The following is a 21,130-nucleotide window of genomic DNA, read 5'->3' as shown; positions in this document are numbered from 1 at the left end:
AAAAAAAAAAATCACACGGTTCTTTAGCTGCGTAGTAAGGTCTGTATATGATTTTACAGCTCAAAGTTTACCATTCGGAACAATATTCATATTTTTACAATGTTTCAATATTGATTTATTATAATCGTTTATTATATCATTAATTGTAGGGCTTAAAAATTGTTAATTCGCAAGCTGCAAAAAAAAAGTAATTAATCCCAATGCCAAATACTTGGCGAATACAGCTAATTTCTTAAAAATAAAGAATACAATTTATGAAGCATTGAAATTATAAAAAAATGAATAAACTAATTGATAACATTGTGCAGTGAAGATAACGAGTTATACGATTCTAGCTTCATTGTATATGCTCGTTAGCGCTGCGATCAGTTTCCAGTGCATCAGTCGATAACACAGAATATATTCCCTAGTGAATAACGTACACTTTGATAACTGGACGAATAATAATAAATACATGTTTTACCGACGATAACTAGGCTGGTAATGTAACTTTTAACTACTAAGCAGTTCGATCTTATCACTAATCGCATTTTACTTTGGAAAGTCTCAAACCACGTGTCATATTACAGTTGTTATGCAGTCGGATTTTATGGTGTATTAAAATAAGCGCAATTGGCAATTTTCAACGTGTTAGACAAATTTTATTTGTTTATACAGGTATGACATATAATATTTTTTTTAGCAAATCAACGGAGATTATATATTTTTTTTACAAAGTGAGACGTGTATTAAATTTCTAGGTAAATATAATTGAAATGAAAAAAAAAACTCGCCCCCGGGTGGGCTCGAACCACCAACCTTTCGGTTAACAGCCGAACGCGCTAGCCGATTGCGCCACGGAGGCTCTTGGGATACATTTCCTTTTTAATATAGAAAAGCCAAGAATCTAATTTCAATAAATAGTTAATTTTTTGTAAGGAGTGATAATATAAGTGTGATTGTTATTTTTTACAGAAACACGTCATATGATAATTACATCTTAATTATTTGATGTTCATTTATTTGATATAATTGGTCGCCTGAATATATGCAACTCTTTCTACATTTTCGTAAGTTCCAGTACGAAGTACGTGGGAATTAGTCGACTGACGAAATATCATACTTTTAGATATTCAAAGATGATAACGAAATGGATTAGACAAGTACGTTATACACACGGTTGCTGGCTCTAAAAAGATCGATTAACACATCAATTTGCATTTAAGCGTAACTAACTTAATCCTGCGCGCAAATGCATATATATGCAAAGTAAGTGTATCTGCGGCTTACAAATGGCGACTTCTACTGACCATTTGCTTATTTGCGCCTCGAACAAATTTCTAGTTAACATAGTAGATTCATCATCGAAGAAAGATTATTTCCAACGTTGATTCTTTGCAAAACACGTCGTGAATATTTTACTAATATAATTTTCTTTATATTTTAGACAGAGAGAGAGAGAGAGGAAGAGAAAGAGGTTTACGTGATCGAGATAAAATTCTCAAGAGATCGATAAAATAAAATATAAGAAAACATTATGGCGATCAAATTCTACTACTTAATTTTAATCCGTTGGTAAAAAAAAATTTCAATGGAAAATCAATCTCGTAAAATATTGTTAACTTGAAATTAAGACAGAGACCACAATGTAATAGTAACCAAGGTGTCGATAATGAATCTTAGCGTTAATTAGTCCGAGGTGAGACGATAGGTAGTTCGTCGTGGCATACCGATATCTCTTTAGCAGTGCCGTGAGCATACTGAAGGAAAGAAGGAAGGAAAGAGAAGAAAGAGAAGAAGAAGAAGAAGAGAGTAAAGCCTAACTGAAACGTCACGCCACTTGTTACTCGTTAGTGTGCACGATGCCATCTTTACAACGAGCACAGAGGACCCTGAGGCCGAGTTACTCCCTACGGTAGCCGGCATCGATAGCGACCAAGAGCGTGTAATTAACAATGTTTCTCGTCTTTATCCAGGTCAGTTTGAATGAGTTCCTCGATAGATTTCGATGAAGATTTGACATATCGATCCATTGAAAATTTCTCTACTATTCATAAACGAATTGTAGAAATTATGTATGAAACAGAACGTTAAGGTTTTAATGAAAAAAGAAAAAGAAGAAAAGGTAGAAAGAGATAGATAGATAGATAGACAGATAGATAGATAGATAGATAGATAGAGAGAGAGAGAGAGAGAGAGAGAGAGAGAGAGAGAGAGTAAGAAAGAGGAAAGGGAATTTACTGAGAACGAACAACGGTGTGTCAGGTGGCGTCTGGATTCGAATCGTCGAGACGACGACGACGACGACGACGACAACGACGATGCTCTGTAGCTTGGTCCAATCTCGAAGGTATCTTTCGAGAGTCGACAGCGAGTGTGCTTCCATTACGTTGGGCGGTGGTCCCTCGTTATATCCGGGACGGGCAACTCCGTAGCTGCACATCTGATAATCCAAGGATTTATGGCGGCCCTGATGGTTCATTTAGCGCCGACATGGTCGACAGGGGCGGCGTCGAAATATCTTCGCGTGCGTGGCCGTGCTAACGCGACTATGCGGAAATATCTCGTTAAAAATGGGTTAGCTCGTTCGTAAGTGAGAATGCGTCACATCATTTAAAACCTCACATCGCATCATACCAGATATATGTTAAATTCGGTGAATAAGAATATGGATATAGAATAGTTTTCTTTTTTATTATATTTCTTCTTTTTTTTTTTATTTGACCTTTTTTCTTCTTTCTCTTTTTTAATTTGTTAGAGAGAACAAACAGGAAAGCCATTAAAAAACTTTCTTATTTCTTTTACTTAATACACGAGAAACGTATTAAGGAGTTAATTATTTTGTGAAGGTGGATGTTAAACGTCCTCGTTTGAACGAGACCTTCTTCGACGGTGAGCAATGAGGAAGGGGAAGGATTTAGTACTGCACCACGAATCGCAGAACGGATGGAACTTTCACTCGATGGAATCATCAAATAGGTAAATAACTACTGCGATTACGTTTACTGCCACGATAAACTGCCGTGATATATCGTTCGTGTAAGCCTTTACCAAAGTATCGTGGTATACTTGTGGATTGTTGGTAAGTATTATCGAATTTTTAAGATTATATTAAGAAAATGTCATATTTTTTTAACGAGCTTTCGAGTATATACGATTAGAAACTAATAATTTGTTTACATGTGTTTATATTTTCAACATTTTAATTCGAATATTTCAAACAAAATATCTTTAGATTCTTCGAATAGTGCGATTAATGTGGTATTAAATTAATAATTAATATCACGTAAATCGCATAGGTATTGTTTGAGGATAAGGCTAATTACTGAATTAGACGAGTAGTTGGATTGTAATTAGTCGAGTTAAGCAGCATCGTCGGTGGTCGTAAACGGCCAGTAAAATATGATCTATGCTTTCTCCTTCGTTATCCACACTAATATGCAAAGAAACATTCTAATTAATAACAGCTCACGTAATACCTTTGAACGATAATAGATTGAATTAGATGAAATTACTAAGAGCAATGTTTACAAGTTCAAAATCATATTTTGTTTAAAGGATTTTTCGATGTAAACATTTATTATGATATTTGCCATACGAAATTTCATTTTTCATCAATGATTTCTCGGTAAAAGAATGCAAGACGTTTTATTTTTGAAGAAATGTGTGCTTCTTTTGCATATGCATGTATGCGAATGAATGTTATCGTGCCGTGGGAAATGCGACACGGGCTCGTTTCAGCAAACAGTTTCTAGACGCACCGTAGATAGAAGAAGGCAGGTTGTGTTCGATAGCCATACAGGAAGGTTAGAAATATTTTTTGCAGTAGTGAATATGCAATAAATCACTAATTTTCTTGAAATCTGTTCCGTCGTTTTTTTTCTTGGATATTTATCTTATCATACTAATGATAAGATATCTATATATTTTAGAAGAATGATTTACAAGATATTAATCGTGATTTTTTTTATCAAGAACATTTGCAACAACCATAAGGTAATCGTCGTCGTCGTCGTCGTCGTCATCATCATCATCATCATCATCATCATCATCATCATCATCATCATCATCATCATGATCGAAGGATTTCTATCGTAAAATCGTTAGCGTTTGTGAGAGACTCGCGATTCGACGTGACCGATAATCGCTCGTCCAGGATGTCGTGTCGTCCTCGTTGTCGTCGTCGTCGTCGTCGTCGTTGTCATCTCGCACTCTTGCTTTCCACGTTAGATCCATTCTCGTGAACTCAAGGAAAGATTTCGACATTGTTAGCCCCTCAGCCGTCGCTCGAACGATCATTGGCGTCGTAAAGATCTTGTGATATGACATGCGTTACGTATCTTCTTCGTTGTGATACGAAAATCGCATAAATGTCTCCTCTCTCTCTTTCCTCGTTTACTTATACGTCCATGGATCCAGGAAGTATCTTCACGACGACGTGGCTTCGATAAGATGTAAAATTAAAGATTATTTATTTATTTCTTTATCATGTAATATATACGTAACGTACGCTTTGTGAACACGTAGAAGAGTAAAAGCAAGCAAACGAGTTCGATAGAAGGGAGACGAACCAAGATCGGATTTTCGATCGAGCTCACATCGAGGATAGTTTCGCGGCTCATTAGCCGATTAGAGCTGTATTATATCGAAGAGTAATTACCGGCCGCGTGAATTATTAGCTTGGCTCTCCGGTACTTTCTTTGAAAAATGTGTGTCTACTATATAGGCGTACCTATCTCTACGTGCTTTCGTTCGCCGCTTTTAGAAAGCCTATTCGCCGAGATCGAACGTTGTATAATATCGAGGTAATTACTCTTGTAATTGCTCCGGTCCATACCTTTGATTAGTATCGCAACGCAACGCAACGCAACGCAACGCAACGCAACGCAACGCAAGGATTGATAAACTTTCTTACTTCGTTAGCTATAGTTCTACTTGTCTATTTTTTGTTTCTCTTTGTTTTTCTTTTTTTCGTTTTCTTCTTTTTTCCTTTTTTTTTTTTTCAAGAAAATTTCGATCGATATGACTTTTCGTCATCGATCGTTAAAAGTGTCCTTCGATTGTTCATTTGATTATTTCAAAACTATTTCTCTCTCTCTCTCTCTCTCTCTCTCTCTCTCTCTCTGTAAAGCTCGTGCAAATTAAAAGCAAGCAAAGTTAATGGGCAACGGTGGCACGCATTTATGAGCCGTGGACGTTTTCGTAATTCACTTTCTAACGCCTAGCTAAAATTATATCGTCACTCTCTCGTACATACTTACTAGCCTTCTCTTGCTGCACATATGTATGTATTATACATGTAATACATAACTATATGTACTACCGTCCTACGGATATCTTATAACGTTCGCAATTCAAATGGGCTCGTAGCATATTCGTAGTACGACTAACTACGACGTCTTTTTGGTCATGCAAAAAGACGCTTCGCATTCGTTGCCGAGTTATGAGAAAGGGTTGTGTATCTCTATGCGATAGGCCTGTACCTACGATATATACGAGAGAGTATAATTTATAAACGTTGTTATAATGTAAAACTTACGAGTTCGTACGTTGAACTATGAAATACGATATTATTCTATTACCCTCAATACGATACGATTATTTTCTTGCAGATCTAAAACGACACTGATCTTTGAATGATCACGCGTACAGATAATTACGAATTTGTAAAAAAGATTTTTTACATAGTTGATGCGTTACCAGTGACGTGTAAAAGCTTCCAAGAAACAGAAGAAAGGAAAAAAAAAGTAGAGAGAAAAGAACGTACCTTCCTAAGGAAATAATACTAAATGTGTGATAACCATGTTCTTCGTAACAGATATTAAAAGTTAATGAAACAACGATGGCTAATAAACTGGCGTATCATTAAATCCGAATTTCCGATTTAATGGAAAGAAGATAGGCATATAGAAAGAAGGGAATTAGTTCAAGAATTCGTATTTATTCTTCTTCTTTTCCCTCTTCTTCTTCTTCTTCTTTTTATCTTGGAACGCATCAAATGTAATCAAGATAAAAGGAGATGAGTCTAAACGTTAATCGAGCGTATAATTATTCTGGTAAAGTTGAAAAATATCAAAGAGAGTTCTCTCGGTACACGTGGCTCTTTACGACGTGGAAGAAATCATCGTAAATATAAATGCTTCCGGTGAAATGCTCTTGGCAGGCTCGTCGTGGTTAGGTCGTGTCCCGCTATCTTCGATCTGATGCATCACAAACGAAACGTTCCCGCATGCTGGATTTCTCTGCAGAGATGTGGCTCGAGTTGGGATGGGTGACGAGGAGGAGGAGGGGAGGGACGAGGAGGTAGAAAGAAATAAACGACTCTTCTCATCGGCCATTTCCAGGATCGTTTCGCGGTATTGGAATAACGAAACGTGGTACGTACCATCACTTTTATAAAGGAGGAGAAGATACGATGACAACAACGATCGAGAGTTCGAAAGTTACCGAAAGTTTCTATCGATCTATCTCTCTCTTTCCCTCTCTTTCTTTCTCCACCCCTCCTCCCCTCCCCACCCTTAAGATTTATCTGGAAGAAGCAGCAGCATTGCCTCCAGCTGGACCGCCGACGCCTTTAAAACATCCATCGCTTTGTAAGCTTCGGATTATAGCATGTACAAACATATATATATATATATACATATATATATATATATGTATGAACACTCGTGAACGGCTAATGATGACAAATATATATCCGTGCGAACTAGTACCCGCGATTAATAATATTCGCTTACGCTTCGAACGATTCGTTACGCTCGAATATACGTGGAACGCCGTACGCAAACGAATATTTCATCGTAACAGCCGAGCGCCAGGGGAATTTATGTTGCCGCGAGGTCTACGTTTTCGGCGAACAAACGGCCATGGTGATTCGTCTTATTACCGTCATTCTTTTCATGTTTATCATTGACGATTCACGTAATAAGGTACCTTCGATCGAGCGTTTCTTTTCATCGTTGGCCAAACTCGGTAGCATCTATATGCGTTTGATTAATCTAATTAGGTAGTAAGGTTTATATACTAGGATACAAGAACGCTGAGTATATCCACGTTCTCGCGTTTTTCTTATTCGACTTCTCTCGTAGTCCCTCTTAGATTTGTTCGCACGGTTCGCTCTATCTACCCTGTCTTTTTCTCCTTCTCTCTTTCTGTCTGTCTCTCTGTTTTTTCGCAGGAACTCATCCAGTTGCCAGTTTGTATCGGTATTATCGTCCATTCTCCTTCCTAATGATACTCGATACTTCTCTCTAATCACACTATCCCTAGTTATTCTTGTCACCAGTCAATTACTTTTCTTGATTCACCAAAGAAAAAGGTTCATCGTTGTATCGTGCGAGCTCCACCCGGAGTGGTCAAAGCCAGTTTCAAATCATAGAAAGAAGAAGGATGAAGGAAATCGCAAGGAGAGTTCGAGGCTTCATCGGAGGCGATGGGAATGTCACGTGTTGTGCCTTCAGGACGGACCATAGAAAACGTACGAGCGCGCGCGCGAGTATACGGCTCGTTCGTAAATTCAATTATGGAGACTCGATCCCATTAGGAGCTGGGTAGCAGTAAAAACGTCCGGAGGTAGTACCTACTCTACGCGGCGTGGCTGCGGAGCCTCCGACGATCGCCTCCTTTGCTCGCTAAGACCGCCCTCCCTTCCCCTTTTCAGTCTCCGCAGCCTTGTCCGCGCCTTTACTCTTGCATCGCGTTCTACGCGCTCTCGATACCTTCGTCGAACGTATGCAGATATCGCTTCTTTCGAAACACGTCTATGCCGCTAATGTATTCCGCGTTAGCGTTTCAGAGCGTCATTATTGTATTCCTGCAAAATTCCCTTTCACTATTTTCAATCGACCGTGTATATCTATGGAATATCGTTGACTTATCAATTTTCTTTTTTTCTTTTTCTTTTTCCCTTCATTTTCTATCTCTCTTTTTTTTCTGTTTCAAAGATCGTCTTCGTTCCATGGATTCATTGGCAGTGATGATATTAAATAGCTATTTAATATGATAGGGCATGTAGCGGGATGAGAGATATGTAATTATTGGATATTGATAGACGTATCGATCTACGTGATCTTAGATCGTGTTAATTCATTCGTCTGACGTTTCTCCTATTTTTAGCTTGCTTACGTTTAACATTTATATCTTTAGATGTATAGATAGATTTTCTTTTCTATTTTTTTTTGTTTTTCGATCGCATGGCATTAGCGAATCCGATAAAAATGACAGCGAATCTGACGTGGTTCGCGTTGGCTCGTTTGTTATCGTTACGATCTTTAATACGATTTAACAGCTGGTCCGAGATACACCCAGACGTAACGTCACATACTTTAACGTAAATATAGTTTTCACTGTCGAGTCACAGAGGAGGGATTCTATAAGCGAAGAATTTTTTGCTTACCTTCGGTACGGAGGATTTATAGTAAGTACTCCATTTTCTGATAGAAATGGGTACCATCGATCGTACGGTGACGCGGAAGACGCGTGGACGCGATACGAATGGCATGGTAGTAAGTACGAGTTTCTTGTACTACCTACCATATGCGGCTTTGTTGTGTACCCTTTTTGCTAACATTGTCCGAGAACTTGGTATGAGTTTACGAAGCTCAGGATGGCACCCGCGAACGACGGAGTCTCCTGTTTATTGCGCACACTTTTGCGGTAACAAGATCACCGTCAGACATCGCACTTTGCTTTTGGAATACGACAGGACTCTCTTTACGGCTATGCTTACTCCATACTTATAACTTGAACTAGCTAGCTAGCTAGCTAGGGACAGTGTATATAACGTACATTCCACATAAGATTTTTATTGGATTACTCGAACAAAAATATCTGACTATTTTTCGTATAAATTCGTGTGTCAAATCGAGGTTAACTTTGAAATAAGAAATAGAAATAGATTGAATAAGGAAAGAGAAAAAGAAAGAGAGCGAGAGAGAGAGAGAGAGAGAGAGAGAGAGAATGGGAGAAAGAGTGAGATGAGAATTTCATTATAGTATCATTTAAGTTAGTACCCGGCTAGATGGCTAGCTAGCTTATAGTCGCTGTTCGTAACTACAAATTCTTATCCAGCTATACAGAAAGGATTTGTACTTACCGACTACGGAGAATAGCTTACAAGTTGTGTGAATACCAGCGCGCAGAAAGCCCCTTTGCCAGACGGGACAAATACGTTGCTGAGCAAAGAGAGGAAAAGAGGTAGCAAAGGCAGATAGAAGAAGAAGGAGAGATAGAGATAGAGAGAAGGAGAGAGAGAGAGAGAGAGAGAGAGAGAGAGAGAGAGAGAGAGATATCGCGACTAGCCGGTGCTATACTCTGGAAAATAGCCTAATGATCGTATTGTGACCGTGCAGAATCGCCGCGAACCGTCTCTCGCAAGTACCAACACCGTTTGTTGTTTCACATTTATTTACCGGCAACACACGCACACCGTACACGCCTCCAGTCGGCCGTTCGATTCGTAAAACGCGGAGGAGACGTTAACGAGGACACGCGGATGCATTTATACGGCAGATTGACCGACGACAGCCGCCACTTGAGAGACAAACTCGTGCCACCGTAATGTACCTTGCTCTTTCTTCACTTTTTAATGAGCTATTCACGAAGGACAAATTAATTTCGATTCTGAGACTTATCGACCTACGATTTTATTTTCTCGATAAACTTTACTACGGATAGTACAATTATGTAGAAAGATTTTTATAATTTATACAATTCTTTTTTTTTTTTTTTCTCATTATCAAACGTGATCATAATAATACGTGTGTATAGATACACACACAGAAGCAGAAGATACGTATAAAGCAATGACAAAAATTAAATTATCTCATTATTAGTAGACTTTGCATTCATTTATTATAGGAAAAAATGGTATGGGGAAAAGAAAGGAGGATAAATCAATGAGATACGCCATATAGACTTTTTTCAATTTTTAATGTCGTAACCCTGCCAAATACAATAATAATAGTAATAGTAGCAATTAATAATAAAAATCATAATAATGATAATGATAATAACATTATCTAAAATATGTAACCATCATTTCGATAATAATAATAATTATCGAGCGGCGCGTTCCGTAGATCGGCGCGATCCACATAGATCATGCCTACGGGGATTCGCTTTTTGCCAGGATGAATTATATTTCCGTTAACTAGGAAACGCATAGAGTTTATAGTATTGAATATGCGCTTGATAATCTTACGTTGTCGAAATATCTTTAGGACTTTTTTCGTAAAAAAAGAACCGCCTCCAGAAAACGCGTTACGATATAATGTATATAAATATATAGATGTATGTATGTATATATTTATATAATTTCGTGCGTAATGCATTAATATTTTCGCTATGATCTCCTTTCTCTCGCTAAGAGAGGGATAGAGAGAGAGAAAGACAGAGAGAGAGAGAGAGAGAGAGAGAGAGAGAGAGAGAGAGAGAGGAAGAGAGACAGAGAGAAATAGAGATAGATAGATAGATAGATAGATAGATAGATAGATAGATAGATAGAGAGAGAGAGAGAGAGAGAGAGAGAGAGAGAGAGAGAGAGAGAGAGAGAGAAGAGGGAGTGTACATTATACAATATTTCGTATCTTTCTTTCTTTCTACCTTTCTTTCATCCTCTTTCTTTCGTTGCAATAAATAAATTATCCAAATCAAGGACATCGATATCGATATAACAGTAATAAGATTATTACAACCACATTTACAATAAATCTATATTTGTCTATATTTATATATACGTTTATATATATATATTTTTTGTATAAATACATATGTATAATGCATACATACATATGTATATATACAAACGTTTTTATTTTAATGCACTAACGGGAGAATCTTCCCTGACGACGCGACAGAGACGTCGGCGAACGAGAGTAGCGTTAGAACGGTAGAAAGTATAAAGTTAATTTTAATGCAATCCTTTATACAATGTGAGAGCTCGCGCGTAATATATTATTATTATTACTATTATTATTATTATTATTATTATTATTATTGTTATTATTATTATTATTGTTATTGTTATTGTTATTATTATTTTTTTTATTTTTATTATTAATATTAATATTATTTTTATTATTTTATTAATATTAATATTATTCTTTTATCATTATTATTATTATTATTATTATTATTATTATTATTATTATAATTATCATTATAATTATAATTATTATTAACTATTGTTGTCTGTATCTACGTTCATATGCAACATATACCATACGTAGAGTAAAATAGTTAGTGGCTCGCAGTCGTGATATCTTATATTTTTTTTTATCTTCCAAATTTTCACTTCTCTTCCATCATCTTTTACAAACGAGTCTTTATTTTGTTATAGCCTCAGAGTGTTCATTGATACGAATGTATGTATTATTTGTTTCTTTATCGTTCGTTCGGATATCAATACGTAAATCGAGTCGTAGTAGTTACGTGTCTAAACTTGTTAAGATAAACATCGTAAGAAAACAGTTTTTGTAGTAACAATGACAGTCAGAATGAATACGAACATATACGAACATTGTTTGTTTGTCCTTAAGGTAGGTCGTTCGGCTGGATAACACGTACTTACATAGTTCGAGTCACAGTACGCGTTTAGACGTGTTGCGGTAAGCATCGTAGTAAGATAGCAGATTATTTTTCTTCGCAAATTTCGAAAACGACGAAAATATAGAAGGAAAATTTGGAATCAGTTTTATTCGACGCAGCTCATAATTTGTGTGTAAGTCCGTGCGAGATCTAAGAGCGCAGGTAAGAGATAGAGATAAAGAGGGAGAGAGAGTGAGAGTGTGAGTGAAAGTGAGAAAGAGAGAGAGAGAGTGAGAGAGAGAGAGAGAGAGAGAGAGAAAGAAATAGAAAGAGTGAGAAAGAGAGAGAGAGAGAGAGAGAGAGAGAGAGAGAGAGAGAGAGAGAGAGAGACAGGAATAGAGATATAGAGAGAGAATTACTGGCCCCCATTGATTATATTAATATACATATATAGTTATATCGAGAAAGATTATTCTAGATTATAGTTTTTTCTTTCTCTAATTGTCCATCAACGAGATATATTCAACGAATAAACTTTACATATTTATTTACAACAATTATTGCTCCTCTATATTGGCTATTCTTATATTCTAATAGTTTCGTTTATTATTCGTCATGCAGTACAATGCCGTAGGCCATATGATTTTGGCCATAACATCGATTAGGTTAATCGTCCGTCGATCGAGCTGATACGCGTTGAATTACGATTTTGTATTAGAATTAAATCTTCGTAATAGAGAATATTAGTTAGGATAAAGAATTGGAGGGAGAGAAAGCATAGAGGAGCATAGACATTTTTCACGTATTTTGTAGTGACGTAGTTTTGCGTTGTTCTCTTTTCGATAATTTGTGACCTTCGAAGAAGGTTATTAGTCACCATATTTCGACAAGAGGATTAAGAAAATGTAGGAATTCTATAACGAATTCAATTACATCGATCGAACGGTGATATTCAAGGATAGAAGGTTGAACGAAGTGAAAAGAGGATGTAAACAAAAGGTAAAGAAATAGATAGAGTATAGAATAAATGAAAATAAATAGAGGACGTTAAGAAGAGAGAATGAGAGAGAGAAAGAGAGAGAGATACAGGGTAGGTGATTTTAAAAATTAATTACTCTTAAAGCGAGCTTAGCTTGTAGTATTTTTTCACAATTCGGACGAAAAGAAATATAGCCTGATAAGTTTCGACAAAGAATAATTGATTTTTAAGATCACCTATAGGAACTTTCGAACCACCCTGTAAATAAATAAATCGTCTTTTTGTTTGTTTCATTTTACGAAATATACAACGTTCTATCTTTCAACGATCATTCAATTTAATCTACGATTCGCGTTCTTTCATTTAAAATAAGTTATTATATGTTATAACTAGCCCTTTCTTGCATCGCTATGTTTTTTTGTAATTTTCGAAATTCGTTTTTATGTAATAGATTATTTTTATGATAATCTACTTTTAATAAATTAACGTTGGTATCTTTTGTAAGTTTTTTCTTTTTCTTTTATTTTTTTTTTTATCGGAGATAAACTATGAGAGATGAAGATAGACAGAGAGAAAAAGAGATAGAGAGAGAGAGAGAGAGGGCACTTGTGCATTTATATATATATATATATATATATATATATTTTAATAGGGAAAGTGAAGCAATAAATATTTTTGTGTCATAGCGATGCAAAGGTTAGTAAAATTATTGTTACATTTTTTAGATATAATAAGATTATATAGATTATTCGTATATGAAACTCTTTCTACCCTGCAATATTATAATTCGATGCATCTTTTTAATGCACGAACGAAAGTAAATAGTTAATATAGTAACAATGAAATTTTTAATAACGAAGTTAACGCGAACAATAAAATATAACGAATTTTAGGACGAATCTAGGAACCGTTAGCGAGATTTATTTCCACAGAGGAAATCGAACGATTATATCTAACATTTTTTTCGTCTTTTCTTGTTTTTTTTTTTTTTCTTTTTTTTATTAATATTAATTCGATATTCTTTCAAGATCGATCATCGATGATAATCTCATGATAATCAGCAACGAAACGTGAATTCTTAACGAATAGAATCTCGAAAGGATCTCGACCGGTCGAACAACATATTTTAAGGCACTTGAAATGCTATAATTTTTCCTTGGATCGGCCCTAGAAAGAAAAAGAAAAATCGGACGGTAAATTTGAATCCTTTATTTTCTTGACCATTCATCGATTCGACCGGCCGAGTTTTATTATAGATAAATAGATCGAATAGGTCTCGCATTACCTTACCGTCGTGAAACTTAAGTTGGCTCATTCTGCAGTGAACTTAATGCACGCGATCGTCATAGTTCGTTGGAATTTTTTCTCAGATTCAAGGGCGATCTCGTATTTGAAATCTTAACGTGTAAGAACGAAGAAGATGAAGCAGAAGAAGAAAAAGAAGAAGAAGAAGGAGAAGAAGAAGAAGAAGAAGGGGTGGGAGGGTTGAAAGGGATCTACTTTATATACATAAGTAAGTGCACGACCTGGCGTGCGTTCGCGCGAGTAGTAGGAGAAAAAAAAATGATAATGATCAAGGATGGTGTCGGCGTGACGTCAGTATACATTTCTCATCGCCCGCACTGCGCTCAGATTACTGTCGGCTGTTCAAGCCCGAAGAAATTCCCTACAAGGAAGGTACAACGGTATCAGTCATCAAGATCGTAAAACGGCCTCTTGGGTGGCACCTCGTCCATTTTCAGATTGAATTTCGCGCGGACGACGATGCGAAAATTATTTACAAGCTACCCGGAGCAGTTAGAGCTCCTCTGCGTTTCGCGCTTTTGCATCGAACAAGACGACACGCCCGTCCTCGTGTCTTTACGATTAGCTTTCTTTAACGAGACCGATATCCCCAGGGCCACGTACTTAGTTTTATCGACCTTCATTATGGAAATTTTCAATTATATATCGCGCGTGGGAAAATATTAACGACAGAAATAATAATAATAATAATGTTAGGAGGAAAACTAATCGTGACTCACATAATACATAGGATTTCGAATCGTTCGAAATTTATGTCGAATATATTAATGATTATGTTTCCATTGAGTTCCAAATAGGGTGTTATTGTTAATTTGAAACCGACGAAGAAGATTAGATATATTGTTCTTTATAGGTATTTTTTTTCTTTTTTTTTTCTTTTTCCTTTTTTTCCTTTTTCGAAAGTGTCAGGATCAGAACAGTTAGCAAAATAACTTTTCCGAGTTTCGACGACAGACCGATCGACGAACTAGACACCACGGTGCAGCGAGTCACGAGGAGTGAAAGTTCGAGCACGATTTGCGACTCTCGTATCGAGAAGACGTTAAACGCATACGAGTTGTGAAGATTTTGCCCGTTCCTTCGGGCGAGGATTCGAAGGGTCGGATTATGAAAGGTGTACAAGCACGAAGATTCGCGTGACTTAAGGCACTAGCAGTAATACTTAAGGCCTAACGCAGCGTTCTCATCCTTAATCTTAGAAGGCACTATTACCTATCGGAATACAACACGTAACAATGTTAATTTACCACCGACCGTCGTACTCGTCATTATCATCGTCGTCGTCATCGTCGTCGTCGTCGTCGTCGTCGTCGTCGTCGTCGTCCTTTTCGTTATTGAACTTACGTTGAACGTAATTAGCGTATTAGCGAAATAAAAAGGAAATCAATCCGTTTCGTCAACGTAACACTTGCAATCAGGTCGATCATCTTTCGACCGATCTCTCTTCGGCTTATTCCCTCTTATCTTCGAAATCTTTTATCTCTAAGCACAAAATAGTTGCGAGTAAATGCGTGCTGATTTGCGAGGTCCCGTGATATTTGCGATCCTTACGTTAGAAGCGCAAAGTCGAATGATCCATTCGATTTTCTCTCTCTCGTGCTAAACGAAGCTGTTTAATTAGGCTTTAACGTCAAGGCTGCCGTTTCATCGAGTTATCCAAAATTATCACGATCACGATCATTCAAGGATGCCCGAATTTTTTTATATTTTTTCGTGATCGTACAAAATTCTGATATGAGCGTTTTTTGTCTTATATTACGATCGATTATTTAACTTTAACACTTTTAAATGCGTACGTATAAAAAATCCTTGCACCATTGTTTTCATTCTACAGTACATTTTGTTTTATTTTCTGCTTTATTTATTCTTTTTTTTCTATTTGGCACCTTGACGCGAGGCTATTAAAAATTATTCGTTCGACGAACTAACGCCTACGTCGTCTTGCTCTTTTTTCTTTAAAAAAAGAGAAACAATTTTTTCCAACGATCGAAGAGCGCACGACTAAAAGAAAAAATATATATATATGTATGTGTGTGTGTGTATGTTTTGTATGTATGTATATATACGAAGAAGCATTGATTTAATGCCACGACGATATTGCTTAATGCACTTGTAATACTGACCTTTTAGAATGTCTTCTAATCTTTCGTTCAACGAAACGCAAATGATTGTCCGTTTCTAAACGCGAAATTCTTTGTGCATAATGATCGAAGTTATGTATTATAGTTAATAGCCTATCGATGATATTTTTGCAGATTTTCTCTCTAAACATTGCGATCGACTTTATTTTCTTTTCGCATTTTACTTTTTTTATTTTTTTCTATTTTCTTTTTTTCTCTTTAAACCTACGTCAATATAATTTAATTCGCATAATTTTGACTCGTTATACTCGTCCAGATTTACGACGATAATATCGTTAACGAGTACGTAGGAGATTTCGAAAGGAAGAAAAAAATAAATAGTCGAATGATACAAAAAAGATTGAAAAGCAGTGTGCGATATATACTACGTAGGAATTTGATCGGCGAGAGAAACAAAAATCGAACGGGAAAATTTTTAATATTAGAGTTCGAAGGAAAACAAAGAGTGTCGAGAAATATGATAATCGCGTGAGATAATCGTCGTGTTAAAAAGAGAGAGGAAAGAAAAGAAATACAAAAAGAAAACAAAAAAGAAGGGAAAAATAAAGAAAAAGCTCTAAATCTAACGAACGATCTAAAAATTCTTCAACTTTCTTCTCTAGTTTCATTCAGCCAGGCTTTGTCGTCCTTAACGAGACGACTATCCTAAATTAGTGCCTAAGCTCTTCAGGTCCCGATGTAAAATCGTCGTTTCCGTCGTCGTAGTCTTTAAATATTGATTTTTTTTTTCGGTGGTTGCGTCGATGAGTTTGAGCTTAACAGCATCCTTCTTCTTTCCGCTATCCACCGTTCTTTTCTCTCTCTCCCTCTCTTTTTCTCTTTCTGTGTTCTTCTTCTTGTAATATCTATCTTCGTCGCATTCGGACGTCAGCTTATCAATGCCTCTTCATATGTAGAGAGAGATGATCGCTCCGAGAAAACGATCGCTGACAGAGATGGCACTTGAACGGTTTTTGGCCGGTGTGCTTGCGATAGTGTCTCGTAAGCTCGTCCGAACGTGCAAACTTCCACGTGCAGCCTTCCCACGTGCATTGATACGGTTTTTCTCCTGTAACAGATAAGAAACGAGCTAGCATGATTATCTCTGCGATAATAATTTATACCATGTGTTATCATTTTACGATAACGATCTTGTTATCCGTATCCAGTAGCGATCTATCGATCAACCAAGTAATTTAACATTGCCGGATATAGAGCAACATTATAAATTAATAAATACAATTATTGTTATTTTGATTAATGTAAATTCTTGTCGTATAAAATAACTCTCGTAAATTTATAAATAATTAAATACTAGTACTAATCTCTTAGAACCTTTTGATAGATCTAATATCTACGTGATGCGGAACGAGAGAGATAAAATCGCAAACGAACGGAGAAAGAACATCGTTGGTGTCGTTTTCGCACCCAATTATTGAAAGCGGAGATCGTTTCTTTCGCGTTATTCTTGCGAACGTAGCTTCGTTTCGCAGCGGATTGCTCGTAACACCGAGAACGTCCTTGTAACCATCTCCATGGTTTGACCAGAGTCGGTTCTCTTATCGGAGAAGACCCTCTTCTTCGAGAGACGTCTCGACAGCTGTCGCACGTTGCAACGACTCGGGATCTCGTGCAGAAAACCGCCCATCGCTCTCTTCTATTGTATGCAAGTCACCACGTTGGATTTCTCGATTCGAGACGAGAGAGAGAAGGAAAGAGTACACGTTCTCTCTCTCTCTCTCTCTCTCTCTTCTCTTTGACCATTCGTCCGGACATGGAAACGATCACAACTCGATGACGCAATTGAAAATCGACTTCAGTCCTTCCCAGTGAAGACCACGACCAAGACGAAGCGTGGATAATCGAACTTTACGATCGAGAATGCTCTGCCGATCCCATTAAGCGCTTTCGACTAAACGCGGATAATGGCTGATCGAAAGACGAAGAGGAGAGAGAGAGAGAGAAGAATAGAAAGAGGTGGACCACAAGATGTGTCATCGAGTTTCTATCTTGAATTTGATCGCTATATTTACACCATCTTTCGTCTTCCTATGAAATTTTTTAACACGTTTTCTATTTAGATAAAGAGAGAGAGAGAGAGAGAGAGAGAGAGAGATTTAAATCGAACGTTTTAGAATCCGAACGATCATCGAACGAAATATTATTATGTAATTCTTTCAAAATGTACAAACGACTAATGACGGGGAAGCAAGTCGTAGCGTCGTTGCTTACGTAATTCTGAGTAATTAGTCCATTTACGAGTGACGCGAGCGGACACCCACACAGTCTCTCTCTCTCTCTCTCTCTCTCTCTCTCCTTCTTTCTTTCTCCCTCGTGAATGTAAAAGCGTATGGTACGTTAGATCGAAACGCGTATGGTGCCAAGTATGTATATACCGTCGGAACAGACATTAATTCTAACGTTATTAATGCATTTTGATCACATTTTTCCGTAGAAGCGTTACGTTTATTGCGCCATAGATTAACGCCGCGTTACCTCGCCAAGCTCATTAGTTAACCGTAACGACGAAGTTAGCCACTCATTTGTAACGTCGACTCATGACCGCATAATACGTGCAAGTATAGCGAATGCACTATGCTTTTACCAAGCTTCGTTCCTTCACAATAGAACAGATACGTTTTCGACGTTGTATAATCGCTCGCTCGTCTTCCATGCAGAAAATGCGATCGCTTTAGGCTTATTGTTATTGTTGTTGTTGTTGTTGTTGTTGTTGTTGTTATCGTTATCGTTATTGTTATAGTTGTTGAATCATTTTCTCTTTATATTTCTCCTTACATTTTGAACTCGAGCTTTGGGTATTCCCTTCTCTTCTTTTCTCTATGACGTTTACGAAGAGACGATACGAGTCCTCTTAACAGTTCCCCGTTAATAATCATGACGTCGAGTGTGAAACGGAATTAGGGAATGATTTTTATAAAATCGTCGTGATCCTTCCCAATATCGTTTTATGAGCTTCCCCGACATTTTTGAACGAGGTTAATTAAGAGCCATCCTTGATCGTTCATTTTAATGACGCTTCGACATAATTGGCCACCATTAACTTCTCCAATTCGAGCTAATTACTCGTTTTCAAATGTACTCTCTCTCTCTCTCTCATTCTCTCTCTATCTCGTTCTTTCTTTTTCTCTTTCGACGGAAGGTAAAACGTTTAGCTCGGTTCTTCGTGATAAAAAATTTATATCATTCGAATCTCTGAATAAACGATGGATGAAACAAAAGAGTTCTTCGTATTACCGAAACGAATTAAGATTGCTTCTTAATGTCGCGTAACGTCGTTAGGATCGTTTCCGGCCGAAACGAAAGAGAGACGAAAAGAGAGAGAGCTAAGTAAAAAGAGAAATCATTTCGAAATATCATCTAATAGTTTTTGAAGGATCGACGAAAGCTACTTCGATTTAATTATTATCATTTTATCATCGTTATCCTTGGAAGTATATAATACTGCAATTCGTTTGCCTTCCACCATGAATTTTCTGTGCACACGAAGCGTAATTATCGCGTCGCGTCTCGGTGAGAGAGAAGATGAAGAAAAGGAGGAGGCTGAGTTGACCGTAAGTGACAAATACGATGCGTGTCTTTAACGAGGGACGAATCGACTATTTACGAGGGTAACAAAAAAAATGTAAATCCGACAATGAGCGTTACTTGTCCGTCCACAAAGTTGTAAAAATCTCGCGAGGTCTTCTTTTCGCTTTTCCACTGAACTTTATTCCTCCTTCCTCTCCCTCTCTCTCTCTCTTTTTTCTCTTTTTTTCTCTCATAAAAAGCAACGCATTTGTGCATAACATTCTAGCGAATAACAGGATGCGTATCTCGCGAGGAATGCATAATGGTTTAGTCGTAGGAATAATGAGATTTTGAAAGAGATATGGAACACGGAAGAAGACGAGCGTACAAGTATATACGAGATCTTTTCTAATCGATCTTGAAGATCGAGGATCTAAGAATCTAATGGACAATTTGTCATTATCAAATATTTCGTTTGTTAGATCGGTACGAGTTGGATAAAGAATATTTTTGAAATATGTTCTAAAACGTTGAACAATGTCGAGACTCGTGTTTAACAGGAAATACTGAACTCCCTGGTGATGTAGATAATCGCAGCCTTCGGTCATATCGCATAAGTGCATTGTTAATAGTAGGCCTGTCAGCAAGAATTCTAAGTAGAAGCGCAGTTCTCCTCTTACATACGCGTATTCGTGCTTGCTGTGGAGTACGTACCTACATACATCGGCATCCTTCGATACAAGGAACCAATTCACGGTCGTTGTCAAGTTTATGCCAAGGCTAATTCGCTTTAATTGATACATGAGATCTCACTAAACCTTACCCCTGTCTATCAAGGGTCACGCTAGCCTTCTGCCATCGAGTTCTCCTTCTTACACTCAGGGATTCTCAAATTTTACTCGTACAGAATAATTTCACACGGAGGATCGACTATTAGGATAATTCAAAGAATAATCTTTGGATGAATTATATCGAGATTTTCTTCGCGGACGGCTTATATCGTTAGAAGAAATAATCGAAAAATCGAGTTACATCGTTATCGGTATAACATGGTAGCCAAATCGATAGATCGAAGCACCTCTGACATTGTACGCTCATACGAGGATGTACCATTATAAATGTTACAAACTTTACGGATAGTGTCATGAACTTCGTTTAATTTACGTCGTATCGGAGGATGTTACGTTATGAGAAAATTTTAAAGAACGATTAGTACCTTACGTGCTTCCGACAAGATCCACACGCGGCGTATTTCGTAAATATAATTCTATTTAGATTTTCTATATTCCCGGATTATTCGGATAAGAGTAGAAAATTAGAAAAGTTTTTTCTTTCACGAGGGGATATATCATTCAAAATGAAAAATGGAAAGCACGAGATATGATGGAAGAGATCACAGCGATCAACGAATTGGCATTTCCCACATCTTCTTGAGCTGTGGGATGCTAGGTATATAAGACCGAGTAAAGATATAACATTCTCACTCTGCGCTCTCGGTATAATGCAATGGTGTTAGAATGACGAATAGACGGTAGTTTACACGGTAAGAAGCGCGCAGTGCGCACTCGTTGAAACAATTATTATTCTCCGGGTCGCTTTACAACGGTGGTTGAGCTTGGTATATCAGGTTCTGGCCTTTCGTATCGAACGATCACGACGTTGGACTTTCGTAAAAGTACTAAAGCAATAAGGC

General features: G+C 37.2%; 1 protein-coding gene, 1 long non-coding RNA gene and 1 other non-coding gene across 8 annotated transcripts in view; 1 reads left to right on the top strand and 2 right to left on the bottom strand.

Moving 5' to 3' along the window:
- Positions 1-770: 770 nt before the first annotated feature.
- Positions 771-844, bottom strand: Trnan-guu. The gene has a single exon. It is a non-coding gene; the product is annotated as a tRNA-Asn (tRNA).
- A 611-nt stretch (positions 845-1,455) lies between these two features.
- Positions 1,456-21,130, top strand: part of LOC122634615 — a 34,594-nt gene continuing 14,919 nt past the window's right edge. Inside the window, exons 1-3 of the long non-coding RNA XR_006328439.1 lie at positions 1,456-1,955; positions 2,245-2,568; positions 2,829-2,958. This is a non-coding gene — a long non-coding RNA (uncharacterized LOC122634615). The remainder of the gene's footprint in view (positions 1,956-2,244; positions 2,569-2,828; positions 2,959-21,130) is intronic.
- Positions 15,668-21,130, bottom strand: part of LOC122634614 (Krueppel-like factor 3) — a 244,337-nt gene continuing 238,874 nt past the window's right edge. For all 6 annotated transcript variants that reach the window (XM_043823717.1, XM_043823716.1, XM_043823718.1 and 3 more), the window contains one exon: positions 15,668-16,978. In XM_043823717.1, the coding sequence (XP_043679652.1) occupies positions 16,806-16,978 (173 nt within the window). In that variant the 3' untranslated portion in view covers positions 15,668-16,805. The remainder of the gene's footprint in view (positions 16,979-21,130) is intronic.

Source organism: Vespula pensylvanica, chromosome 15, assembly GCF_014466175.1.
Source record: "Vespula pensylvanica isolate Volc-1 chromosome 15, ASM1446617v1, whole genome shotgun sequence".
In the NCBI taxonomy this organism is placed as follows: domain Eukaryota; kingdom Metazoa; phylum Arthropoda; class Insecta; order Hymenoptera; family Vespidae; genus Vespula; species Vespula pensylvanica.
The sequence above is the reverse complement of the archived record's forward strand: the minus strand, read 5'-3'. Positions and strand labels throughout refer to the sequence as shown.